General features: G+C 36.4%; 8 protein-coding genes across 8 annotated transcripts; 3 read left to right on the plus strand and 5 right to left on the minus strand.

Annotated features, from left to right (window-relative positions):
• Positions 1-992: 992 nt before the first annotated feature.
• On the minus strand, positions 993-2,808 carry EV154DRAFT_554965 (RIO1 family-domain-containing protein). Its single transcript, XM_051605244.1, has 3 exons — positions 2,621-2,808; positions 1,847-2,559; positions 993-1,780 (listed from the first exon to the last, which is right to left on the minus strand). Exons 1-3 carry the CDS (start codon positions 2,681-2,683, stop codon positions 1,093-1,095), a joined length of 1,464 nt encoding a protein of 487 aa, XP_051453421.1. The 5' UTR covers positions 2,684-2,808; the 3' UTR covers positions 993-1,092.
• Positions 2,809-3,131: 323 nt separating this feature from the next.
• Positions 3,132-4,439, plus strand: EV154DRAFT_450029 (uncharacterized protein). The gene is made up of 5 exons (XM_051597197.1): positions 3,132-3,332; positions 3,392-3,542; positions 3,598-3,687; positions 3,750-4,073; positions 4,152-4,439. Exons 1-5 carry the CDS (start codon positions 3,205-3,207, stop codon positions 4,353-4,355), a joined length of 897 nt encoding a protein of 298 aa, XP_051453422.1. The 5' UTR covers positions 3,132-3,204; the 3' UTR covers positions 4,356-4,439.
• On the minus strand, positions 4,440-8,827 carry EV154DRAFT_522504 (UDP-Glycosyltransferase/glycogen phosphorylase). The gene is made up of 13 exons (XM_051603003.1): positions 8,725-8,827; positions 8,626-8,656; positions 8,552-8,563; positions 8,083-8,450; positions 7,722-7,987; positions 7,479-7,650; positions 6,756-7,398; positions 6,361-6,673; positions 5,979-6,303; positions 5,857-5,916; positions 5,353-5,793; positions 4,750-5,280; positions 4,440-4,683 (listed from the first exon to the last, which is right to left on the minus strand). The coding sequence occupies exons 1-13, from the start codon at positions 8,779-8,781 to the stop codon at positions 4,474-4,476; spliced, it is 3,429 nt and encodes a 1,142-aa protein (XP_051453423.1). The 5' UTR covers positions 8,782-8,827; the 3' UTR covers positions 4,440-4,473.
• Positions 8,828-13,568: 4,741 nt separating this feature from the next.
• On the minus strand, positions 13,569-15,648 carry EV154DRAFT_545485 (phosphatase 2C-like domain-containing protein). Its single transcript, XM_051604656.1, has 4 exons — positions 15,285-15,648; positions 14,853-15,194; positions 14,612-14,779; positions 13,569-14,549 (listed from the first exon to the last, which is right to left on the minus strand). The coding sequence occupies exons 1-4, from the start codon at positions 15,607-15,609 to the stop codon at positions 13,933-13,935; spliced, it is 1,452 nt and encodes a 483-aa protein (XP_051453424.1). The 5' UTR covers positions 15,610-15,648; the 3' UTR covers positions 13,569-13,932.
• A 596-nt stretch (positions 15,649-16,244) lies between these two features.
• On the plus strand, positions 16,245-18,120 carry EV154DRAFT_29724 (uncharacterized protein). The gene is made up of 2 exons (XM_051594836.1): positions 16,245-16,992; positions 17,112-18,120. The coding sequence occupies exons 1-2, from the start codon at positions 16,638-16,640 to the stop codon at positions 17,888-17,890; spliced, it is 1,134 nt and encodes a 377-aa protein (XP_051453425.1). The 5' UTR covers positions 16,245-16,637; the 3' UTR covers positions 17,891-18,120.
• A 194-nt stretch (positions 18,121-18,314) lies between these two features.
• On the minus strand, positions 18,315-20,670 carry EV154DRAFT_471062 (uncharacterized protein). Its single transcript, XM_051597866.1, has 4 exons — positions 19,896-20,670; positions 18,964-19,846; positions 18,653-18,899; positions 18,315-18,597 (listed from the first exon to the last, which is right to left on the minus strand). The coding sequence occupies exons 1-4, from the start codon at positions 20,566-20,568 to the stop codon at positions 18,568-18,570; spliced, it is 1,833 nt and encodes a 610-aa protein (XP_051453426.1). The 5' UTR covers positions 20,569-20,670; the 3' UTR covers positions 18,315-18,567.
• Positions 20,671-21,130: 460 nt separating this feature from the next.
• EV154DRAFT_522522 (uncharacterized protein) lies at positions 21,131-22,688 on the minus strand. Its single transcript, XM_051603004.1, has 6 exons — positions 22,529-22,688; positions 22,331-22,437; positions 22,132-22,246; positions 21,477-22,074; positions 21,335-21,421; positions 21,131-21,262 (listed from the first exon to the last, which is right to left on the minus strand). Exons 1-6 carry the CDS (start codon positions 22,622-22,624, stop codon positions 21,192-21,194), a joined length of 1,074 nt encoding a protein of 357 aa, XP_051453427.1. The 5' UTR covers positions 22,625-22,688; the 3' UTR covers positions 21,131-21,191.
• A 1,128-nt stretch (positions 22,689-23,816) lies between these two features.
• EV154DRAFT_522526 (uncharacterized protein) lies at positions 23,817-25,256 on the plus strand. Its single transcript, XM_051603005.1, has one exon. It carries the CDS (start codon positions 23,968-23,970, stop codon positions 24,970-24,972), a length of 1,005 nt encoding a protein of 334 aa, XP_051453428.1. The 5' UTR covers positions 23,817-23,967; the 3' UTR covers positions 24,973-25,256.
• The last annotated feature ends 91 nt before the right edge of the window (positions 25,257-25,347 follow it).

The following is a 25,347-nucleotide window of genomic DNA, read 5'->3' on the forward strand; positions in this document are numbered from 1 at the left end:
TCCAACTCTGTTAAAAAGATGATCATGGCGGGACTAGCCATAAACAAAAGATGGGCAGGGGTGAGGACTTGATAGTTTTCCTATTGCTAAAATCCACAGGCGTCAAAAATTGACTTATTGATAACTTTCAGAATTTTTGATAAGGATGAGTTTTTCCATCCAGGCAACCTAAAAGCCGTACTTTTCATATTAAGTACTGTGACCAGTGAGAGAAGCAGCTTTAGCAAATCAATCAGAGTCTCTAACTGCTCAAAAGCTTCTAAAAACCACGAGCAATTTAAATGCTCTATCTAGTTTGTTAAACACAATTCTTTGAAAACTGCCCTTAACATAAACAAAGCAAATATGTTTTTTATCAACTAGAGAGCCCCTTTAATCAAGTTGTAGTTACATGTATTAATTATTCATACCAAACTTATCCATATATATGTTTATATTAAATACCCAATATCATGTAGAGGTGCATTTCTGCGCCCAAAAGGTAACAGCAAGTTCTGTTTGTTATGTAAAGGCGGTGTATATTAATTGTTTTGGTAAAACAAAAAGGCCTGTGTCTATGTAAGAAAATTTTACATTTGTATGAGCTCCTTTAAGAGTCACCTAATAGGGCTTGCGTCTCTGATGCAAACATATCGTCATCTTGACAATGTACTTTAGCAGAAGTTATAAACCATCTTCTTGATATTTTAGAATATAGGAAAATAAACTATATTTTAATCTAATAGCTTCACCTAGACTACGAGGGGGGCGGGGGGTTTTCTTGTATATCTAGATAAAACAACAACTTTCAACAGCCTCTTGATCAGTAACATTGATGCTAAAAGACTCGGGATAAAGTTACTTTTACGACAGACTAGATAAAAAGCAAGTTGAATAACTAAGTAAGTTGTGCATACTGCATTCTCTGAAATAACCGATTGCAATTATAAAATCAGGAACAAACTGTTTAGCCCATTTGTGATACTCACGAAAACGCATTTTGTAGCCATAAATTGTAAGTAATCCAGATGTATTTAAATGATATTTATTAGGTAATATGACAAATGGGAGGGGAAAAGCAATGTGTTATATAATGTCTTGACGTTTTTATTTTTAATCAAAGATGTCGCCGCCCTTGACAGCTGCTCTGTCACTTCTCTTTCCCTTGTTCTTGAGGTTGTTACCACGAGTATTTCTAACATTTTGCTTGTTGGTTTGACTCTTGAGAGTACGAGCAACTTTGCTTTTGAGCTCTTCGTCTTTAGCTGCCGCTGCTGCAGTCACTGATAGTTTCTTGGTAGATTTCTTGGGTTTCACATCACGATGAGCTTTAAAATCACGGTTATTTAAACGTTCAATCTTTTCACCACGTCTGGCCAGCTCTGCCTCTTCAGATAATTCTTCTTCGGCGCTGTCATCCTCCTCTTCCTCTTCCACCACTTCCTCTTCCTCTTCAGATTCAGTTTCCTCTGTATTACCAAGACGCATATTTCTTAATTTGATCTCCATCTTTTCTTCTTCAGTCATTTCTGAGGGTATATCTTGCTCTTCTTCTTCCTCTTCGTCGTCATCGTCATCATCGCTGTCCTCCTCTTCTTCCTCGTCGGACATGTCTTTGATTTCCTCTTGGTATGCTTCTAATTCCTTTTGCATTTTCTTACTGAATCCACTAGCAGCAACTTGAACATCCAAACAGAACTCACGGTTGACATCCTTAGTGAATCTGGGATATAATGCACTTTCATAGCCAAATCTACGACGGAAAAAGACACGAATACACTCGACATCACGGTTGAAATAGCTAGAAAGAGAGAGAGAAGAATTAGAATTCTAATCTGAAGAAAAAGAGAAAACTAAATTTACTTACAATTCAGCATTGACATGAGAAGTGGAAACCATTTGAGGGAAATCAATTAATACAGGAGAACCATCACTCTTGATCAAGATATTGAATTCGTTAAAATCACCATGAATCAAACCATATTGAGCCAATTTAACAATCATACTCATCAATTCTGAGTAAAGTTTACCGGGGTTTCCGACCTCTTCGATTTGACGTAAAGGGAAAGCATCAATTAAGCCCATGACGACACAATGTCTACTGGCATCAATAGGTTCAGGTACGGGGAAACCGTTCTCATAAAGGACCTTCATAAAGGCGAATTCTTTCATGGCAGCTAATCGAGACATATACATCCAAGAAGCAGATTTACGATTTTGAAGATAATCACGCTTGGATTTGATGGTACGGAAAGACATACGACCCAATCTTTGAAGCTTTAAAACATGTTGATTATCGTCTTCATCTGCAACTAAATAAATATCGGACTCTTTACCAACACCAATTTGGTTACCAACAGAGTAGACTGTTCCTCTCTTGGCAAATGTCTTTAAAGCAAGATAATCGTATCCACCGTAGGTTAAACGGTAACCATCGTAACTCATATTTTGAACTCTGGCAATCAACTTTCTCTTTGCTAAACCACCCACAAGCTTGTGACTACCACCAGCACGTAATTGGGCAATTTGGGCAATAAGTGAACTAGGAACAACTTCGTGATTTTTGGAACCCATTTCGACCTATAGCTTTTTTGTTAGTTTCTCGAGATCTCGATCTGATTCTGGCTTAATGTATACTTACAGCTGTCAAAACTCGAAAGTCTTCGGAGCTCATATAACGGAGGGCTTTAGCGTCCAATTTCATTTTTTAATTATATTTTATGGGTTAGATCTATAAAAGCAAAAGGTAAAAAAAAAAAAAGCTTCCATTCTGTTTTATCGAAAAGTCGGGTTTAAAAAAATGTCAAAAAACTCAGTGACTTGTTCTCGAATAATAAAGTCACGCCCGCTGGCTGGCTTGCCAACAGGCCCCAAAATGGGATGTAACCAATGGAAGAGTTGAAAGATTTCTTTAGAAAGCATAATTACAGAACTCCCGTTCTTTTATTGGTCACATTCATTTAACCTGAGTTTCTTTGGGGGGTGAAGGAGATAAAGCTCGATTTCCCTATGTTACAAGTATGAACAATATATAATATCTGCAAAAAAACTAGAAAAAGGTTTACTGCTCATTAGTGTGTTATGCAGCAATATCCAAAAGATTAATGCTGATTGTTCAGGAGGGTGGCTTATATCGAAATGAAAGTGCGCGTAATACTTGACTTTCAAAATTTTCTCTCTCCCTCCCTCTCCACTTTCCTCTTTTTGCTTTATTTTTATACAAACATGGAGTTGACTATATTATCACCAGTACCTACAACAAAGGTCAAAAGCGATCGTATGGAAATTGACGGTGAACAAGCTCATTTGGTCAACCCAGGTGAGACAGTTACAACAGATCAACAATTCATGAGGTAAAAAATAAAAATAAAAAAACAAGTGTTATGGCGAAGAAACTGACGATTGCAAACAGAGGTCATGGTACCTATACTGACGGTGAAGGAACTGTCATTTCTTCCGTTGCTGGTGCTGTGGAAAGAGTTAATAAATTATTGTCTGTCAAACCTTTAAAGACTCGTTATACCGGTGAAATTGGTGATATTGTCGTTGGCCGTATTACCGAGGTACTTTTTGAGTAATTTCGTTTTTATTCATGCCATGTACTCATCACAATAATAGGTCGCAATGAGACGTTGGAAAGTTGATACTAATGCTAGACAAGATGCCAACCTTTTATTAAGTTCAGTCAGTCTTCCTGGTGGCGTACAAGTAAATAACGAAAAGAACGGGACACAGACTAAAGATGTCATTAACCCTATTCCCAATTGTAGAGACGTAAAAATGAAGCCGATGAACTTCAAATGAGACAATTTTTTGCAGAGGGCGATGTGTTAGTGGCCGAAGTACAAGCCTTTTACGGTGATGGAACTATGGGTCTCCACACTCGTGGTTTCAAATTCTGTAAATTAAGAAACGGTTCTTTTGTTTGCGTTCCTCCTGTACTCGTTCAACGTTGTAAATCACAATTTCACTCGCTCCCTTGTGGTGTTGACGTGATCCTTGGTCTCAATGGCTATATTTGGGTTCATAAGAAATTCAGTCAAGTGATTGGTGACGATACCGATGCTACCGTCTATTATTCCAGTGAAAACGATGTAAGAGATAGAGGGAGAGAGAATAATCGAGTAAAATAGGCACATGTAAGCTAATGGAATGACTACGATTTTATCTAGGACATCACCTTGGAAGAGAGACAAGATATTGCCAGAGTTTCGAATTGTATCTCAGCATTAGCTAAGCAATATATGCATATCAACGATACGGTTATTGTATACACATACGAGGCTTCTTTAGATTATACTGTAAAGGAATTACTCAAGTTGGATGTCATCGAATCTATCACCAGCGAAGCTAGTGCAAGAATGCGTTCTACTTAATGATAAAAATGCATGAAAAAACAACAACTTCCTTTTGTAAATACTCTCAATAAAATAAAAAAATAATATTGCTAACGAATACATATATCGCGCACTACCTATCCCCAGCCTTAATTTATTAAATATCTTTTGGTTTCCATGATCCGGGAGAAATTGAGCCGGAAGCAGCATCATCAATCAAGGTCCAGTCTTGATCATCATCTCCAAAACTAGCCGACATAATATCATCATCTGTTGCTGATGTCTTTTTTATCGAGGACATGGTTCTAGCTTTCGCAAGTTCCATATCGCGATAAATACATTGGATGGCTGTCTCAACGCCTGTTTCCTAGATACACATGAAATTTTAGTTACCATGAAGATTTTTTTTTTTCTTTCTTCAGATATACTTTACAGCTTTGATCTTTTGTCCCACTCTATTAGCCATTTTCAGCATATTTTCATCTGTGGAAACTACACGAAGTGCTGCTGATAACTGTTCTACAGTTAAACTTTTGATACACCTTCCCAATCCCATTTCCTCTATACGTTCACCCCAGAAAAACTGGTCAGCAAAGAACGGTTTGATGATCGTCGGTCTTCCTGCTCGGAGTCCAGCAGCTGTTGTTCCTGCACCACCATGATGAACAACGGCTCTAATCTTGGGGAAAAGCCAGTCATGAGGAACAGACTGGACACTCAAGATAGTACCCGGATGCTTCTTTAACATGTTTTCACCTTCATTACCTGTACCTTCTGAGAGTCGGGAAGACCACCCTTGAGATACAACTGCCCTTACATTCGACAACAGAACAGACTCGATAATCACTTTGATGATCTCTTGTGGATCAGATACGATAATCGATCCAAATCCTATATAGACAATCGGTCGGATATCTTGTGCTTCAATAAATGCTTTGAGTTCCGGATCTGGTGTCCAACCCGTCTAGAAGAGTGTTTTTGGTTAGAAAGAAGGGGGAAAAAAAGGGGGGGACTCGCTGAATCAATTAGTTGGTACCTGAGGATTATCCAAAAACCAATAGCCTGTACAATGAATCCAATCTAGCCAATCAAGAGGGCTAGGAACAATACTAGGACTGAAAGAATACAGATACGGGATTTTCCATACTTCCAATTTTTCATAGCTAGTGGCAGGTAGTCCCAAAACAGATTGTCGGAAAGAATTCGTGCGTGCAGCAATGGCTCTCCATATTGCATGATCGAATAAAACATAGGTCATGTCATTATAAATTCGACCTTTTGGATTATTTGGTGTGGCAAATGGATGAGGGAAAGATCTTGTTCGGGTCATGGGCATGGGAAAGGATCGGAAATACGGCACACGTAGTGCTTCAGCCATATGAACGCCAATCATGGCACTGGGACTCTCAATGATAATGTCAGTGCCTTGTACAGCTTTCCACGAAAATGTTAATAAGTCATCAATCCAATCCTTGAACTATGTATATATGGAGAGCGGTTAATTGAAACACAATTTACTAAAGTATATTTTATACTGTACAAGTCGAAGACCTTCCACAACAAAATTGACACTAAAGAAATTATTTTCAACGCAAATTCTCTATGAACAAATTAGTCTCTTGAAATCCCCTCTCATCTATACGCATATTTAAAAAAACTTACCATAAGCTCACCAGGATCTCCACCAACAGTTCTGAATTCAATGCCATGCTCTTCAATCCAGCCTTGAAACTCATCATGGGTAGCTATTCTACAACGATGTCCTTCCTTCATCAATCCTTTACAAAGAGCGATATAGGGTTGTACATCACCTCTCGTTCCAATTGTGATACAGGTAAAATGAAGTGACTTTTCCGGTTTTTTGTAAACAATAGTTTCAGTTGGTATACGTGAAAGAATTGGCAGGTTTGAATTCTTTGGAACCACTCTTTCGATATTGTCCTTGATTTCATCTTCCATCAACTTCATCTCCCAGTCCTTGATGTTTCTAGGGTAGAGAAAGTAAGTTATAATACACTTTTCCTCATGAAATTTTCTGACTTACTGTTCAATCTGATCAGGCTCAAGTTGAGATTCCAAAGCACGCTTATGTTGCAAAAATAATTTGGCAAAGCAACTGTTACGTCGAGTGATGGATGAAAACTCCAAAAAAACCTCCTTCTTTGTCTGCGTAAGAATACTAAGAGAGTGGAAAATATATCCCCTACTTCTGAGCTTCTGAATTCGTATAACATCAGTGAAAGGTATAATCATTTTTGCTTTTGTTGCAAACCCTTTAGAGTTAAATGATATATAATTGGTAGAGATATACAACTTTCCGTAACAAGGCAATGTTTTCATTAGAGAGCATCGATATACTGTATCCAAAAAAAAAAAAAAAAAAGACAAATCATTATTCCCCATCTAACTCTATTCCTTTGCTCTCTCTCTTTCTTTTACCTGTTAACAGTTTTTCAGATTCGGCCAAGACAAAGTATTTTTTAAAGTTGGTCATGGTACGATCATCCAGCACTTCCGCTTCGTCTGCTTGAAACCCCGTATGTGCTGGATTAAATGTATGATCCTCATCGTCATCTTCATCGTCATCCTCATCATCGTCGATTTCAAAAGCAGTGGATGGACTACCAGCCATTGTATTACTTCCTAATAATCCATACATCAACTTCATTCCAGACCTACGCTTCTCATGTAGCCAACCCAGTGATTGCTCCTCATCACCTGAGCTCGACGATTCCTCTTTTATCGAGGCATCCGACCTTATCGTGGATTTACTGGTGGACGTAGACGGATAAAGAAAGTCTTTGAGAACACCAGGAACGGCCAATGCATTGGCCACAACAGAATTGGATCGTTTAGGCTGAGCAGGTTGGGATAGTGAAGACCCAATGGTAATAGGCTGAGAATCAGCGTCGTACAAATCCGAGATAGAAAGCGATGGAGAGTTGTTTTCAGAGTCTTCCATGTAGCTTAAATGTTGCGACACGGTAGATTGATGCTGGTTCTGATGATTAGAATGGAGTTCCCATGCTGATTTTAAGCAATAGAAAGTATGCTCGATATCTGAGAAATATGCAAAATAATACTAGCAAAAAAAAAAAAGAGGATGTTAAAGGGCATAATTGATCTTTTGTGTGGGCTGGTTGTTATTCAATCACTATTTACCTCATCCATAACAAAACTATCATCAATACCAACGGCTCTTATTTTAAGAAACCTTTGGAACTCAAATGCCTCTGTTTGCTCAATATCCAGAATATTTTCAAAGGGTAATGTGATTTTTAAACTGCTGCCATTATTTTTCGCTCTAAATATTGCCTTTTGTAGAGCATTTGTCCTACAATAACAAGAGATAAGAATGAACATGTTTTTGTTAGAAAGGGAACCTTTTTTTTGTTGTTGTTGTACCATTCTATAACCGCAGCATGTGTATCTGCCTGAAGATGCCAGGTTTTATTCATTGTCACTATCCTAAGACCATATTTTCTTTTTGTGGATTGACGTACAGCCAATGCATATTTGAGATCAATTTTGCCTAATGGAGAATATGTATCTGTAGAACTTTCAAACCATGCTAGCACATCTTGTTTTATATCAAAGTAATAGCGTTCATAATTCGTCTTCATTTTTCCAGATTTTTTTAATAAAAGATAACCGGATTTACTGAAAGCAATCTAAATGACATGTGAGTCCTCCCTTTTTTTTATTATATATTGATGCACGTTATCCCCTCATTCATCACACCACCTATTTTTTTTTTTTTTTTTACCTGGCCTTTGGGCAATGAAGCGTAAAAGCAAATATAATTGCTGGTTAGGTACATAAAGCCCGGCACGATAGCAGATTGTACAATGTAACAAGGCCATTCGCCCTTTAATATCTCATGATTGGGCAAATGAAATAGATTTCTCAGTCTTTCTTCGACGCTTTGATCGCTATGATTTGATACGGTTTCTACTGGAGCTGCGGTAATGATTGGTTCCTCTCCGGTTGCTTCGGCCAACAATTGACAAATTTGATCGGGTTTTTCACATACAACTTGTTCTACCACTTTGGTTGTTGTGTCGTTATATGTTTTAGGTATGTCCCAGGTGTGGTTACTATTTGTGAATAAACCATCAGTCGAATGTCGTAAATCTAGTTTTTTTTTTTTATGTATAGAAAAAGTTTAAATTCAAGAAACGAGTCGATGAGTCTATTCGATTTTTTTTTTTTTTTTTTTTTTTTTTTGTGTTTACCACTCGCAGAACCTAATTTCAAAACAAGAGGGAAAATGTTAATCTAGTTGTGAGGGACAACGAGTCAATGGTACCTTTCAAGTCTTCACCTTCCTGTGTCTCAAACTATATATGGAATACAGAAATACAGGTTAATTATATTAGAAAACAAATTGGACCTGCTAAATACATACAACCTGTGCAGCTGCTGAAACAAACTGCAAGACATTATGATTTATAGAGTCCGTCATATGTGTAAATGCTTAATATTGATTATATTGTAGAAAAAAAAAAAAATGAAAAGAATAAAAGAGGGAAAAAAAAAAAAGGTTCCCCATTCATGCAATGACACTTGTCGTATGTCCGCCTCCCCCCGTCTGGTGATCGCTCCTTCTTTTATCACCCCAAAGTCACAGTATGATATCATTTGGGATGGAAATTATGCACTTTAAATTGCTTTTTTTTTTAGATATAAAAGTTTACTGGATGATGCTATTCGTTAGAGATGCCTAATGGCACTTTCTTGTGCTTGAACAAAACTTGTTACATTGACTCCATATACTTCTACGCTTTTAATTTATGGAATTAAATCATAAGCTTCGCCCCGCCTTGTTTAAGGGCCATCTTCATGGAATAAATGCATAAAGGATAATAACTAGTATACTCATATTATTTAATCAACATTGAGATTTTCGGTTTGATAAAAAAAAAATAAGCTTCGATCGTTAAAAGGTAGCCTCGGATAATGAATATAAATTATATGAACATAAACTTTAAATAAATCAAGGCTGTTTACAGGTCGGTTTTAATTACGAAATAAAACACACAGCCAATTTTTATAAATTAGGCACGGCCGGGGTGTGCGTAGCTATTACATGGAATAGGATAATCTTAAGTAACAATAAACATATGCTAACTATGTCTGCGCGTTTTCTAGTTTTTTTTTTTATTTTTATTTGAAGTCTCGCTTGGAATTGAATTCAATATTTCTGCTGATTTTAATCTGCGTAATTGTAATAACAGACTAAATGTATTATTGCTATTAAAGAAAACTGAAAAAGACTCTGCTGGAGGTTGAAGAATTTTAAAGTTACAAACCACAATGGCAGAAGCGTCATTTAAACGGTTACGCTTGACAATATAGTCGTCAAGTGCTGCCAATTTATCACACGGCAGTATCTGAGTTCTGGAAAAGCTAACTAGTATCCCGCCTTCAAGTGAATGGGAACTGTCAGAAGCAGATGAAACTTTGTTGGGTCCTTCCTGAAAGCGAATAACCTGAAATTATTGGGACATTCATCGTATCAACCGATAGATATTCCCTTTTTTTTTTGTCCTGGTAATATGAAACATGTGCCACCGTTAATATACAAAAACAGTACTGCATCCCGCTTCTCGGTGGTTGATAGTCTCCGCAATGTATTATATCTGAGGATACAGCCTATCAATGCTTTTTTAAACTGGAGGTTTTTTTTTTTTTTCATATGTCAACATCAAGCCGTACAACCAAGATGTACATTTCGAGGCCGTCTAGATAACTTCAAGAAGTTTGCCCCCATCAATCAAGTTTTTCTGATTTGGCAACTTATAATAGATTTCTTGACGCGTGTCAAAAATACTGAGCGAAGAAGCCTGAAATCAATCTGTTGGTTTATCTAGAAAGGACTGCTTATCCTGGTATACTATGCTCCTGTTAGTAACTGTAGCCAAACATGATAAGTAATAATTCGATTGATTTATCAAATAGATATAAATTTATTAAAGAAAAAATTGTAATCCTTTGATAATTGGTAAGGGTATATTTATTTTTATGTTGAGAACGACATTAAACCACCGGTATATGTTATAAGGAAGACGCATTGTATAAATTGTAACATCACTACATGATTGAGTGTAGGAAATTGCAACTTTGTCTATATTTTTTTTATAGAAAAAAAAAAAATATTATCAGTAATTCGTCTATTTCTAGTGTCAATTGCCATCAAATTCTAACAAGGCTTGGGCTGAACACAAGGGAACCGCAAGGAACAACGTGTCCGAGTCAAGATTCAAATGAGAATAGGGTGGCTGTATAAGGTACTAGGCTTAGGCAGGCACAAAAAGTCCGGCGTGTCCGTTTGGCCTACAAACGTTGGCAATATTCGGCGGAGTGGTGAAAGTATAGCAACTAGGGGCCTACGACGTTGACACACCTATCAATTGGACCGTTTTACTGAGCAAGTTCAAAAACTTATCTGTTATCACATTAGAGTCTGAACATTTGGAAGATTGAGAAAGAAAAAAACAAGTTCATAAACAAAAAACAAAAAAAAATTGCATGAAATATTTAAATGTCTGTGGCTTAATCCTTCAGGCTAATTATATGCGCACTAAACTTTTTCCTTTTTGACTTTTTTATTGTTTATTCAAACGATTCACAATAATACTTGATGGCAAGCCATTTGCTTTCAACAGTCTATTATCTGTATTCAACCCGTAGAAGAAATTGAAAGGGCAGTTCCGAGGATGTCTTTTGGAAGACGAGTGTATGAGCAGCTCAACACGGATATAAAAGTGATAGCAGACAAATACAACTGAGAAGGTCTTAATGAACTTGAGATGGGAGGACACACGACACGTTCCATCTTTTTTTTGTTGAGACTATGTCGGTCAATGAAGTGATAGCTATTTTATAAAAAAAAAAAAAAAAGCTATTTTTTGAAGCCGAGTTTTTCTGTTGACAAGGAAACCGTCAGACTCGAAATACAGTCTTTCTGTAATCAAAAAATGATTCTGGTAATGATCGTGCTATTAAAACGATGGAAGGTTAAAATTAAATTGATTGTGATAATTTTTGGATGAAAGGAGTGGAAAACAGGCTTCAAAGGACCTGACAGGAATAACAACTCCTAGTGAAACGATAAAGGTAATGTTTAAAAATGCCTTTTGGAAAATCATTAGTTGGGAAAGCTGTAATTATATAATAAAAGTTATTTTGCCTAGATACATTCTTTATAAGTCTTAATATGTTTTCAATTTATACCTTAAAACAACATTAACATCCTCGTACAGTATCATGATTTATTTCCTTTGATGCCAGAGAGCTGGATTCGTTTCTGAAGAAGACTCTAGCTGAGTTTTGAGCACGTTATATCGATAACAAAGAGATAAATGATTATTTTTTTCCTTTAGAAAAAAAAAAAAGATAAGAGACTAGAATTTATGATCATCAGAATAAGTTGTAGATAGGCTTTCAACAATATGATGAGTTGAACGCTTTTTTCATAGAAAAGGTCTGCCCACTATTTTTGTCTTTATTGTTCCCCCCCCCCCCCTGAATTATCAAAAGTACAAATTCATTCTAAACAAAAAAAACACATTCCCGACATAAACAAATTCTTGTTAAAGGTCTAGAACTATCACCGATTTAAGTATCTTGACATAAACAAGTCCTCCTTTATCAATCATGTTTTTGTTATCAAGTGATAGTACACGATTATATAAAAAAAAAACGTAAAGACCATCTTTAGGAGAGAGCAAAGTTGTTACTAATCCCTTATCTGGTAGTTCATACAGAGAGTCATCCAGCCCCACCCAAAAAAAAAAAAACACTGAGAGAACAACTTTGATAAAAGTGAGACACATTGCATGACTCGCGCACGAAACCTTGAGTAACCTTGATACTGGTCCTAATCAGGCTCAATGATTGTATTGCTCAGACATCAAAAACCCATTTCGTTATTCAAATGCAATACAATGATAAAATAATAGAAACTCGTAGTTCACTAAAGAGAGAGAGTGTGTGTCTGTGTGTGATTTCTAGGGTCTCTTTTTTTTTTTTTTTAAAAAAAAAAAAAAAGGAAGAGAGACCCACAAAATGGGATATATATCCTCGATAACATGTTACGAATTCTGCAAAAGAAAAACTTAATTTTGTCACACTGAATTACGAAATAACTAGTGGAATTCCGACAAAAACAAGTTCATGAAAGAAGAGTTGAGTGATCTATTTATACAGTGTGGGAGATATCCAGGTAGCTCATTTTAACAGTGAATACTACATTACTATTGTGCCTTCGAGTCTGAGTAAGTGATCTTAACAAGACTAAAAAGACCCCCTCCGGCAAAGGTCAGCCATTTTTTTTAAAGACTTTATTTGTTTGTCAATAGCAACGAAAGTGTGCTTTAGATCATGCCTGTCAGTATATCATGGATAAGATAATGTATCACTCTCAACGGGAGGGATGGGGGGAAGCACTCTTTCAGTGGGAGAAAAAATAAAGGGAAGTCATCTAATGAACAAACCTTATTCTAGTCTATACGTGTGTGTGTGTGTTTTTTTTTGAAGGGGGACGATAATTCTTACGATTCCCTAAAAAAAAAATGATTGGATGTTAGACACTTGTGTGATTTCCAGATTTGAAAATAAAAAATAAAATCGGTCGGACACACTTGATTATTAGACAAGACTTTTTATTTATGTAATTTACGAAAACATCAGATGAGTTACATGTGTTGTTGTATCACATGTCTATCGACGACATATAAGGTTTTTTCTTATTTCAAAAAGAGAGAGCCCAATGCGCAGATAAGATTTGTTTGATAAATATTTGGGGGCGGCATAAAAAAAAAAAAAAAACGGAATCTAACCCAAAGCTTTTGTTGTGGCACTACATGTAAAAAAAATAAAAGACAGACCCCCTATGTCCCGTTGTCTGAGCACTTTTTTTTTTTAATGCATAAAGAGAGTTTCATCTGCACAACACAACACAAAAAATGTCAATGAAGGATACCAACCCTTTCCCGCTGACGATGATGATCCATTTTATCACCGATCAATCATCATCGCACGCTTATTGTTGATTGTTTTTTTTTATTTTGTTTTAATTTGCTATAGAGGGGTTGTTTATTTTTCTTTTTTTTTTTGACGGATTGGAGTTTTCGTTTCACCTTGGTTTATCCAATCATAAAGACTGTTATTATACTCTTAGTCTTTTTATTCCCCCCCCCCCCTTTTTTTACAAATTGGCGGGTAAACCGAACAATAGTTAGACTACGACTACTACTAAAAGGGATGTTATCACCTTGGAAGAACCCACCCCCTTTCTTTTTGAGCGGGAGATGCACTTTTTTTTTCTTTGACAGTTGATAAGGCGACGATGACTTCATAAATATCTCTCTCTGAAATTACAAAAAAAAAAGGCCAAATTTTATATCTGATGATGATAATAGAGAGCCTTCAGGCGGGCTTAGATTAAAACAATCTACTATGGGAGAGCAGTCCCAAAACTATCATTATTTTTGAAGGTAACCAAGAAACGGTTCATACAACAGTAACCCCCCCCCACTACCCACATATATATATAAAAAAAAGAAGAAAATCCCCTTTTATTACAATTATTATTCTCATGGGGGTTGCTATACTACAAGCGAGACCAAATCCAGCCCGAGAACCAAGAAGCCTGTTTCACAGGTTCTGCTAACCGAGGCACATCAAATAAAACCTCTTTTGTTTCATGCACAGGTCCTACATTTTCATACACAGGTGTATCCTCCGTTGTATCCAACTCAATCACAGTAATTGTAATATCATCTCGGTAATTTCTTGATGGCTTTCGAGTCAAACGTTTAGACAATTCCAATGTCTCATCCTCCACCGCTTCCTTCTTACCCACGTTTTTATACACAGCCTCAAATAATAAGGCTTGACGCACTAAATGGGTAGCAGGGTTGGATTCACCTCCCTTTTTTTTCCATTGACTCATCATTGTGGCAGCCACTTGGTCTCCATTCGTACTACGTACATTATCCCAGCTTAATTCGTCCCATAATCCATCCGTACCCAAAATCACAAATCGGTCACCCTTCTCTAACTTGTGTTGTGACACAAGTGGTTTGGATTGGAGGTAAGGTGGTGTATGGTAATTGACAACAATACGGTGATGATAACGAGCAAAAGTTTTGTAAATGTCATAAGGGATAAAGGGAAGTACCTTCATCTGATAATCAACAGGTACCTTATACATAATATCACCAAACGCTAAAGAAACACTTGATTTTAGTTTTTTTCCCCCCTTCCCTCTTTTTTATAATCACACTTACATCCACCTACGGCAATCAGTCCAAAAATACGATTTCTCATGACAATCACATCTGCTTCACTCTCGGGATGTTGTGAAAGCATATGAGCACGCCATTCAGGGTTAGCAGGCGATTCTTCCTCTACCAATCGTCTACCCTTCCAATTTCCTTCCTCATCCTGACTCACAACTATAAAATGTGTGTGAATGTGAGAGATCGGTTGCTATCTTTTTTTTTTTTTTAAAAAAAAGGTCCCACTTACTGACGACACGAGAATCACCTGTGTTGGCAGAATAAATCACACCGTCATGAATATAAACCGCACAAGCACAAGATCCATTAATCGCTTCTTGAATAATCGCTTCTGTCGCAGCTTGATCGGGTTGACGTGCAATAGCGGCACGAATATCTCGTTCCGTGGTATGCTTCAAGTTCTTTGGAAACAAGTTGTAAAATCGTTGTTGAATATCCTGATCCAAATCGACAAAGGCAGTAGAAATCGCGTCTTCGGTGGAACCCTCTTGTTCGTTTGTTGTTATTGCACGAGCCATATAGATGGGTAATTGGTCCTTGATTAATCGAGAGCAATGAGGACCAATATGACCTACACACAAAAAAAAAAAAAAAAAGGTCATCTAAACGTGAGTTTCCAATAGGTAGGTTCCTAAACAATAGGATATATATATATATGTACCGTCGTAGACACCGGCAATGAGACCTTGACCCAATGTATGGATGCTGTAATTATCCTCTACGGGGTTATTGGAAGCTAATTGGTTGGAATAAATAGCTTTGACCTCGGGTGTAGATACCTTATTCGCAAACTGTCCTGACCGAAGACGTTGGTCAATATCTGTACTGGGTAATAAAGTAAACGGACGCGAGTCGTGGTATTTGGCTACTGGTGTAGGAGAAGGTACGGGTTTAACCACGGTAGGTTTAATGAAATAGTAACCTCCCGCTGCACCTGTTAAACCAAGTCCTGCAAGAGCAGTTAATGTTCGTACTGGAATGGCCATCACGAGAAAAACTGTAATAATAAAAAAAGATAAAAAAAATAATAATAAAAAAAAGGGTCAAGATCACTTCAGCTGACGTCAATCAGTTCTTTTCCACCCCCCAAAAGAGTTCTTTCTTTTCCCCCCCCCCCCACTCTTTTCCAAAATTGGATTAATTTAATTATTTTGGAACTGATTGGCTCCAAAAAAAAAAAAAAGGCGTAAAAAAATAAATAAAAAAAAAAAAACAAAACATTGGTGGGAGAAATGATACTGAAACAAAAAATCCCTCTTTTTAAAAAAAAAAGTAAATACTCTCATCGCATTACACACATTAAAGAGAGAGAAAGAGAGAAAAGAGGGTAAGTGTCTGTTACACAAGGCTAATGGGGGAAAAGAGTGTTGCATAACAGCAGTGTCACTTTTTTGTCGCTGCTGTTAAAAACTTCTTTCAACTGATAGGAATGACGTCTTTTTTTGAGGGAACTAAGGCCCAAAAAAAGATCCATGGTAACCCTTTTATGCGGACATTTAAACTCGGATAGCTTGAAAATCATCACCGAAACTTTATTCCTCTTTTCCCAACAAAGAGATCGCTTTATTATTCGCACCCTTTTTTTTTTTTTTTTTTTTTTTACATCCAAAAAAATAAAAATAAAAAAAATAATTACCTCTTTTTTCTTTTTTTTTTTTTTTCATAAACTTTCTTTTTTTTTTTACTTTACTTTCTATCTAATACCCCCCCCTTCCTCTCCCCCCCCCCCTTTGTAAAATGAAATCAACGTAAGAAACTAGGAAAAAAAAAAGTAACGGTACACAATGATTTTCTGACAAAAAAAAATGATTATTTTAGTTGCCAGACAAAGGAAATTGTGTATTTGAATCGTGTACAACAGTCTTCCGTCACCAAAAAATCTAGTTTAACAGACATCAAGGCTATCGCAAAGACCTTAAAAAGTCGTCTATCGCATCTCTCTAAACGATTCGTGCAACCGTCTGTCAACAACAACACTTCTCATCCTCATCCTCATCATAATAAATATGTATCCATGGAAACTTTGTCCAAGTTGTCATCTGCTGATTGGTCAATACCACCACCACCACTCTCCTCCACCACCACCACCAGTACCACCACCACCACCTCTACAACACCATCCACACCATCCACACCAAAAAGAAGAAAACCCGTCTTACATCATTTGGATTTACTCAAGCGTTATCTGACCTTTGTTGCCTCTGAGGCTCAGATAGACCTTCATCATCCTAACCAAATCGAATTCACTTTTACCAACAATCACGAACTTCTTCAACCTCAATCCACCCTCGATCATGCTTCACGATTAGGTGCTACCTTAATTGAAATGGCTGTTCATGATCCTCTAGAAAAGATTCAACCACCCAAAGGTAAAATATATACATATAAAAAAAAAAAAAAATTTGTTTACATGTTGGCGTAAAAAAAAAAAAAAAAAAAAAAAAGCGTCCATGAGAATATTTTTCTGACTTTTAAAAAAAAAATGTAGTTCTAAATGGGGCAAGCCGTCGTCGTCCAGGCAGACCACCCAAAGAGATAACGACAGCACCGATGATGATGAAAAAGAAGGATACGATTCAATGTATATGTACTTCCTCACGACAAGAATTTGGTGTGATGGTACAATGTGATGATTGCTGTCATTGGTTACATTTAGAGTGTCTTGCATTGGATGAAAAGGCATTAGCAGAAACCTTTCGTTGTCCAAGGTGTTTTATTCAAATGGATGATGATCATAGTCTTAAATTACTTTCTACTGTCACATGGCGTTATGCCGCTCGACATCAAAGCAAAGTATTGGCTTCTCTTAATCACCATACGCATCCTGAAGAAGAAGAAGAAGAGGAGGAGGATGAATATGATGAAATGTCTTCTTTGGGTATGGATGATGTTTCCTCTATTATTTCATCGGCTGACACTTACGACGAATCACAATTAATATTTGACGAAGGAGATTCTGATTGGCCCAGCAGCATCAGTAGTAGTAGCAGCAGCAGCAGCAGCAGCAGCAGCAGCAGTTCTAATTCTAGTAGTAGTTGCAGTGAAGCGGGTACACCCTCTGAATACCATTTTGGAGGTGATGATCATTGGTTTGTTCCGCCTAGTTCTGCTAACGTCTTTCTTTGGAATAACAACACGACTCTATTCAATCATCCTCCTTATTGTACTTCTTCCTCTCTTTCATTGTCCTTGACACCCGATGTTGAACCTTCTGCTGTTTGTGCACAAGAACTTCCAGAGTTTAACTTTTGGGAGACTTCTTTTTAAAAAAGGCAACTTTTTTTTAACTTCTCAACTTTTGTATCATATTTCGCCCTCTTTAAAAAAAACAAAAAAAAAATTCCTCCTTTGTATATTTTTTCAACCCCCCTGTTCTCTTTTTTCTACACTCACACATGCACACACACACACACACAAAAAAAATCCCCCCCCCCTTTAACCCCCTTTTTTTTTTTCCACTTTTTTTTTTTTTTTGTTCGCTCTCCAAAAAAAAAAAAAAATAAAAAATAAAAAAAAGTAAATGTAAATAACATGACAGATATGTCACTTCTGTAAAACAATAGGACCAATAAGGCTTGACAACGCACTTGCCCATAGCGCAAAACTCTTTCTCTTTTTTTTTTTTCAATCTCTCTCTCATGCGGACTTTTTTTTTTTGTTTGTTTGTATCATCGGATGCCTTTCCGTTCTTGTGCAACAATTCTTTGTTCACTTTTTGTATATAAAAAAAAAAAAAAAATTGGGGGGAGCTGCTATAAAAAGTTTCATAAATGTCATCTAATAATAATAATAATAAAAAAAAGGTTTGAGGAATGGGGGGAAAGGTTATTAAGGGGGGGATTATGCTGAACAAAAAAAAAAAATAATAATAATAAATAATAAAATAATGTACAAAGAAGGGAAATTAAATGGGGGGGGTAGGAGAGAGAGTTCTATTACTAATTTTACAATGTGATGACACTTGGATCACCATTCTATACAAGAAAGAAATGAGTACACACATACATGTATATATCTTAAAAGACTTACAAAGGGGTGACGCCATCCACATTGGAATTCATCCTTTTTATAGGTACGATCATCACTGGTGGAAGTATTATATCCAATATGATACATGAGCAAGGTTTTACTGGTCACAAGTGAATCTTTACATGCAGCACATTGCGGCAACTGTCCCATCAAGCATTTCTGAATAATAATGTCCGGTGGCATATCCACATAGTGCAACAATAACTGCGATGTCAAACGTGCCATCTCCGGTTTCAGAAACAGTCCACTACGCATCAATTAGTCTCTCTCTCTCTTACATTTAACTCTTTTTTTTTTTTAGCTTTTTTTACCTGCCACCTGTACCGACAAAGACGCCACAATGGTTAGGCACTGTCTTCTCTGCCTTGAAAATCACTGTTTCAATCTCATGCCATTCACGTTGACCACATACAGGGAAATCATCTTCCATCAAGGCATAATAGGTGCTCTGGAAGGTTTCTGTCACATAATCCAAGGCCTTGGACACATGTAACCTCTGATTCAATGTCTCACCTTGCTGATGGACCCATTTCAAGTACCTTTGTCCTTTCACTGTACCCGAGAAATGTTCTTTTGCTTCCTCAAATTGTGTATGGTTGGTGAAATGCGTATAGATAATTGCCTGCATACGTGCATAAGGTGAATCCACTGTTGGATTTTCAGGCCAGTTCTCTAAATAGGATTCGATCGTTCGTGTCAAATAGGCTGGATCTCCTCGACGTGGTGCAGTCATAAATACAAATGTAAATAGGTATCGATCATGGGATATCGTGTTTAATTGGTGGCCACTCACTACAAATGAACGAGTATAATAGGTATTCCAAGCCAACAAGATGGGTAAACTCAGTAGGACGACCCAACCTGATCTTTTGGTGGCAGACCACAATAATCGCCATAAAGGTGTACGTCGATAATGTTCCAAAGTCATAAATTCTGTTTGATCCTTCACCTCTCTTTTCTCAAAGGCAAGCCAAGCTTGCATCACCAAGGTCGTGATAAAGCCCGTGAATAGTCCCGAGAGTGACCACCAGAGAATGGTCTGCGTCGTATAGTTGACAAGACACATGATGAACTGCAAAGTCACTTTAGCAACTGTGATCTGGTGATGTTCTCCTTGTCCGTATATCAAGATGTACTTGTCACCGATGCACAGCGATTGCACTACCAACAATGCAAACAAGAATGGTGCCAGTCCTGTTATATGAGTTAGTTTTATACTGTGTGATAAGTAGTTATATATTACCTTGACTGCACTCATGCATGGAATTACTAAAGAAGAGAGAAGGAAAGGCCCAGCCTGTAGATTTTGAAAAGATGAAACCTAGACCGACTCGAATGGTAGACAAGGAAAGAAAGACAAAGAAGAGACAATGAATGAAACGTCGAGTTCCCCCTCCCAACATGAGAGTTAAAGATTCTTCAAATAAGCCGAGAATTAAGAGATTCCAACCATAGAGCATCATACCTTGTAAAGTCCAGTCAAAGAGAAAGGGAGCTAAACACATATTTTTAAAATCCAATCGATAAATGATAAAGGAAGGTGCAGAACAAGCGATCGATAGTACACCTAACCAATTTAGGATAGACATGAGAGTGGCAATCAGAATCATGTAGCGTGTGACAGTAGGTAAAGGCCATAAACAGAGTAACTTTTGTGATTTACTCTTTTCTTCGTTTATATATGGAGTGAAAGGCTTATTATAATGACGTACAGTAAACTTTTGTGTGGGTTGATAACAATACAAGTTAAGTGTAGGTATTTCGATCGTCTGTAACATGATTGGCTTGTCATTGGAGTTGCGTTTCTCCATGGATGAGGAAGGATCCTCGGCATCTGTCCTATTAGTGTCATTACTTCTCGTTACTTCTTGTACGAGTCGAACTGACCCAAATAATTTAGATAGAAATTGTCGCATAATTTCTAATATATTTTCTTTATATATAATCGAATTTCCCTCCTTCACCAAACTAAAACAATACAAAAAAAGAAAAGGTGTCCCCAAATAATAAAAAGTGGGGAGTTTTTGTTAAAAAAAAAAAAAAAAAAAAAAAGGGGGGTTCCAAAAAAAAAACCCTTTTTTTTATTTTCCAGCTAAAATTTTCGCAGCCCTCTCTCTCTCTTCATTCCCCGGATGGAACCAAATCATGTTGTATCGGGGACTGGAAAATCATAATCCTAAAAAATCAAAACAATACATTTTTTAAGCAGCAAAACTAGAGAAAAGGGTTCATTCTTTTATCAAAATCACTTATACGCAGTGTAACCATTATCTACCCAAAAAAAAAAACACATGCAATCCATCTGCTGTATGGACTATCTATTTCTTGAGGGACTGGACAATAACATAAATGATCGCCCTTCCTTCTCTAAAAAAAAAATATCAGCCCAAATTTGGTAACCATCAGCCCCAAACCCGCCTTGGCATTTATAAAATGGGTTTTTGTCAATTAAAAAAAAAAAAAAAAAAAAATTGATTTCATGTAATACTAGATACAAGAGGGAAAGAAGGGGAGTGGAGGGGGGGGGGTATAGTGTTAATTAATCGAGTGATAATGTACGACCACCATTTTCTTGAGAAGAGGCAGATGGTTCATCTAAATCTCGCAATACTAAGCATACACACATATAAAAATTAGCCACCTTTTTTTTTTCTCAGATTATTTATCCCCCCAGTCACTTACAATGGGCTTTTAAGCCTTTATCGAAATTATACCAGCAAATAGAGGCATTGACAATCGTCAGTAGCAATAAAACCAAGGTTACACATGCTAAATTCAAAATTAATTTATTTTTTTCTTTTTTGTGTGTATGTAGTATACTTACCGAAAAAAGACAGGAAATTCGACACATATAAAAACTTGTCATGCTGTGTTGAATCATACATGCGACAGATCTTGAAAATAAAATAGGCTACACCAGCAGCCAAGCCAACAAAGAACAGAAACATCAGCTGTCTGGATTCATGTCGTACGGCATACACAGCCAAAATCAAGACGATACAGGTCAATGGTAAGGCTACAATGGTTAATGGATATTCTACATCACCACGGTGTAATATCAGTACCAAATATTGAATCGAAAAACCTAAAAAGAAGAAAATATCCAGCTTGATGATGGTCAAAAAGATTTGATACCAACGATACATGCTACGAATATCTGGATCGGCCCCAATCTTTTTATAAATTCGCCACCCAAACTCCAAATACAATCGTGCACCCAAGTAGAAATAGGCCAACTGACATACCCCCATCACCACTGGATTGGCAATCATGAGTTTTTGTAATTCAAAGAAAAAGGGATCATCACCTAAAGTTGCTTGAATCGCTTTTTGAATCTGTGAGAACTGGAATACCGCGTAACTGAAACAACATAAATTAAATAGTATAAATGCAATGACTTGAATCGTATTCTTCTTGTGCACCTTTTTTAATCATAGTTAGTTTCCTCTTTCTTTTAGCTCTGTTGCTTTCACACTTACGGCATCCCATGCAAGGGCCACTTGAAAGATGAGGGAAAAAATAAAGATGATAAGATACACGGGAATTCCCTTTAATAATCCAACTCCAGTCTTAGAATCTGACAGTAAATCCATCCTGATTGTTCCAAATAAAAAAAAAATAACAAAGAAATTAATTTTTTTTTTTTTCACATGAGTCTAAACACCCCTTTTTCCATACTTTTGCTTAAATTTAGCAAATAAAACTGCTTCCAATATAATCACCACTAATGCCTCAAATATTGTTAACAGCACCACATAGAGTGAATTTCGTGTTCTCCATAAAGACTAACAAACAAGATAAGAAACACTTTTTTCCTCTCATTCATAAAAAAAAAATATATAAAAAAAAAATAAAAAAAAAAAAGGGCGTCCTTACTCTCAGTGCTGTATCTTTGGTCTCCCGTTTAAACTCGTTTCCTTTATCATTATTATCGCTTAAAAAACTCGTCGATGAATTGTTATATACTGGCATATACAAATATTAAGAAAATTAAATTATTTATTTTATTTTTTTAGGTTTATTTTTTTTTTTTTTTACTTAAAAAAAAAAAAAAGAAAAAGAAGAAGAAGAGAAAAAAAAAATTTCACATTTTCCCCCTTCCCTCTTTTTTTTTTTTTTTCTTTTCTTTCTCCCCACACACACACACACACACACACACAACCCCTCCTTTTTTTTTATTGATTATAAATAGAAAATAGAGTGTCACCAAAAAAGTAAATTTTTTTTATTAAGAATTAACCTTTTATTTAAAAAAGAAAAAAAAATCATCCTCCAATTATTTTTAACATCTCGCAGTAACGCAAACCCACATAAACACCTCTTTTCAAAAGAAAGTCGTATCCATCAAGAGAGAAAAGACAAAGACTTTTTTTTTTTTGTCTGTGACTATCTTACCCCCCTGACCTCTAACATAGAATGACTACTATACATTTTCCAATCGCAAAATACTTTTCGTTCAGTCATTTAAGCATCAAGTAAACAAAAAAGTTTGAGTGTTTCTTTATACATATAAAAAAAAGGTTATTTTTTTTTCAGGGGGGGAGGGAAGGTTTGATAGAAATCACTCTTTCCCCCGAAAGACTGCAAAAACAAAAAAAAGTTTGACGTACTTTTTTTTTTTTTTTCAAACATATTGAGTTTCCTCTCCCATCACTAAACCGTTAGAAGGGCACGCACAATAACAACAACAACAAAAAGAGGCGGGAAACTTGCATGAATAGAATCAAAATGTCTGTTATTAGATACATCTCATCGCTGAGACAAGAAAAGGGAACGGGGGGATACAGGATCTCCATCGCAACCTCTTTTACGTCTCAACATCTATTATCAATGCCATGGTTTCCCTTTTTTAACAACAAAAATATTCCTGCGGTTGTTCCCTTGAGTATGTCTCTACTCCCAAAAAAAGGTTAGTTGATTTTCTCAGCAATGATTCGTTTGGGATTTTAAAGTGCGAAAAAAAAAACTGGTAATCATTTATCGTCATATTAAAAAAAAAAGGGGGGGTGAGATAAAAAAGATAGAAAAAAATGAGAGAGAGAGAGAGAGAATTAGAGAAGCATGGGGGCATTTGTTTGTTGTTTTCTGTATGAAACAAATAACTAGAAAAAAAAAACTTATATAAACCCAACATTTCACGAAAAAAATGAAAAAAAAATAAAATCTTTTTTAATTTTTCCTGTATTATTTTTTTTTTTCAAACCTCTTTTTTTTAAAAAAAAAAAAAAAAATAATAATAATACAGAAATCTCCAGACTTTTTTTTTCTCTTTCTTTTTTTATATCTGTAATAAGAAAAAGAAAAAAGTAGTAGCTATGGCACGTGAGACTGGTGGTGCCGTTCCTCATAAAGGGTGTAACTCCTCCAGTTGTTGCTCTCCAGCAAAACTATGGCGTACTATGCAAACACTGATCAAGGAGAATGATAAACGCGGCCTCATCCATTTCTTTAAGGACGCCAGACTCGAACATATCGTTCGTGTCGCCCTCACTTCTCGAATCACCAATGACGCAAGTATGTTACCCGCTTCACAGCAACACAAAATCGTCAAATTATCCCATCCTAAATCTTCACTCTATCTTGGAAAATCCTTTTCGGACCTCAATTCGCTTCAGTTGGCTCTCATCTCTGCAGAGGAACAAACTGTCCTTCTTTTCCTATCCCTCTTGAGATCCCACGCTACCCAGGATGAACTCAAGATCTTTGTCAATCATATCTACGGTCAAGGAAATACTTCTTTGCATCTCGCCGTCTTTCTTCGTCGCTATGCCGTAGTCAAAGTTCTCATCGAATTAGGTTCCAAACTCCATCATTCTAACGCCAGGCACAAGATACCCGTGGACTGCTGTTATGATGGGGATCAACAAATGATCGCTCTGTTAAATCCTCCTCCGCCTACTTTGGCTGATCCTGCTCCTCCTGCTCCTCCTGTTCCTGCCGCTGTTAATGCTAATGCTAATGCTGATGCTGTTTCTGTAGTTTCTACTACTTGTGATGCTGATGCTGCTGCTGCTGCTGATAATGTTCTTGAAACAATAGAACAGGTGGTCATGCCCAAAGAAGGAGAGGAAAATCCCATTGTTGTTGTTATGGACACGGTGATTGCTAAGGACACGCCAGTACAGACTGTTGTCAATCCCCTTATCGAGGACATGACCCTGTGGGTGGCATCTATCATGAAACATGTAAACAAGATAGATTTCAATCTGATCATTCAACAAATAATACAAGAAAAACAATACATGGATGCACATTATGTATCTTTGCCTCAACTCAAGAAGCCTCCTGATATACCATCCTGTTTGTTACTTGCTTACTAAACATGATTACCTTTTTTTCTCTTTTTTTTACCCTTCCATTCATTTTGATTTTTATCAGATGTATCTGTTATATTATTTTTTTTTTCCCCTCCCACCCCCTTTTTTATTATTATTATCCCTGTGTGTGATTATTATGCTACCAATTATTATTTATTTATATATATACATATATACATAATTTTTTTTTTATGAATGGAACTTTGTAGACAAAAAAAAAAAAAAAAAAAAACAATCTTCCACTCTTTTTTTAACAACAAAAAAAAAAAATATCAAATCTCTGGAACTGTAGATATTATTTCATTTAAAAAAAAAAAAAAAAAAAAAAAAAAACAATATGTTCAAAAAAAAATAAAATTTTTTACCTAACCGCTTCGT

The sequence above is a fragment of the Mucor mucedo genome (assembly GCF_025094135.1).
Source record: "Mucor mucedo strain NRRL 3635 chromosome Unknown EV154scaffold_116, whole genome shotgun sequence".
Taxonomy (NCBI): domain Eukaryota; kingdom Fungi; phylum Mucoromycota; class Mucoromycetes; order Mucorales; family Mucoraceae; genus Mucor; species Mucor mucedo.

Coding starts and splice junctions, on each gene's coding strand:
- EV154DRAFT_450029 (XM_051597197.1), top strand. CDS start 3,205: ATGGAGTTGACTATATTATCACCAGTACCTACAACAAAGGTCAAAAGC. Junction 3,543..3,597: donor TCGTTGGCCGTATTACCGAG/GTACTTTTTGAG, acceptor TCACAATAATAG/GTCGCAATGAGACGTTGGAA. Junction 4,074..4,151: donor ATTATTCCAGTGAAAACGAT/GTAAGAGATAGA, acceptor GATTTTATCTAG/GACATCACCTTGGAAGAGAG.
- EV154DRAFT_554965 (XM_051605244.1), bottom strand. CDS start 2,683: ATGAAATTGGACGCTAAAGCCCTCCGTTATATGAGCTCCGAAGACTTT. Junction 2,560..2,620: donor ACTTTCGAGTTTTGACAGCT/GTAAGTATACAT, acceptor AAAAAGCTATAG/GTCGAAATGGGTTCCAAAAA. Junction 1,781..1,846: donor TCTCATGTCAATGCTGAATT/GTAAGTAAATTT, acceptor CTCTCTTTCTAG/CTATTTCAACCGTGATGTCG.
- EV154DRAFT_522522 (XM_051603004.1), bottom strand. CDS start 22,624: ATGCCAGTATATAACAATTCATCGACGAGTTTTTTAAGCGATAATAAT. Junction 21,422..21,476: donor GAATTTCCTGTCTTTTTTCG/GTAAGTATACTA, acceptor TTTTGAATTTAG/CATGTGTAACCTTGGTTTTA. Junction 21,263..21,334: donor TAAAGGCTTAAAAGCCCATT/GTAAGTGACTGG, acceptor GTGTATGCTTAG/TATTGCGAGATTTAGATGAA.
- EV154DRAFT_522504 (XM_051603003.1), bottom strand. CDS start 8,781: ATGACGGACTCTATAAATCATAATGTCTTGCAGTTTGTTTCAGCAGCT. Junction 8,657..8,724: donor TTTCAGCAGCTGCACAGGTT/GTATGTATTTAG, acceptor TTCCATATATAG/TTTGAGACACAGGAAGGTGA. Junction 4,684..4,749: donor TGGGACAAAAGATCAAAGCT/GTAAAGTATATC, acceptor ATGTGTATCTAG/GAAACAGGCGTTGAGACAGC.
- EV154DRAFT_545485 (XM_051604656.1), bottom strand. CDS start 15,609: ATGGCCATTCCAGTACGAACATTAACTGCTCTTGCAGGACTTGGTTTA. Junction 14,780..14,852: donor AGGTGATTCTCGTGTCGTCA/GTAAGTGGGACC, acceptor CACATTTTATAG/TTGTGAGTCAGGATGAGGAA. Junction 14,550..14,611: donor ACTGATTGCCGTAGGTGGAT/GTAAGTGTGATT, acceptor GTGTTTCTTTAG/CGTTTGGTGATATTATGTAT.
- EV154DRAFT_29724 (XM_051594836.1), top strand. CDS start 16,638: ATGGAAACTTTGTCCAAGTTGTCATCTGCTGATTGGTCAATACCACCA. Junction 16,993..17,111: donor AAAGATTCAACCACCCAAAG/GTAAAATATATA, acceptor AAAAAAATGTAG/TTCTAAATGGGGCAAGCCGT.
- EV154DRAFT_522526 (XM_051603005.1), top strand. CDS start 23,968: ATGGCACGTGAGACTGGTGGTGCCGTTCCTCATAAAGGGTGTAACTCC.
- EV154DRAFT_471062 (XM_051597866.1), bottom strand. CDS start 20,568: ATGCGACAATTTCTATCTAAATTATTTGGGTCAGTTCGACTCGTACAA. Junction 18,900..18,963: donor TTTGTCGGTACAGGTGGCAG/GTAAAAAAAGCT, acceptor ATTGATGCGTAG/TGGACTGTTTCTGAAACCGG. Junction 18,598..18,652: donor GTGGATGGCGTCACCCCTTT/GTAAGTCTTTTA, acceptor TTTCTTGTATAG/AATGGTGATCCAAGTGTCAT.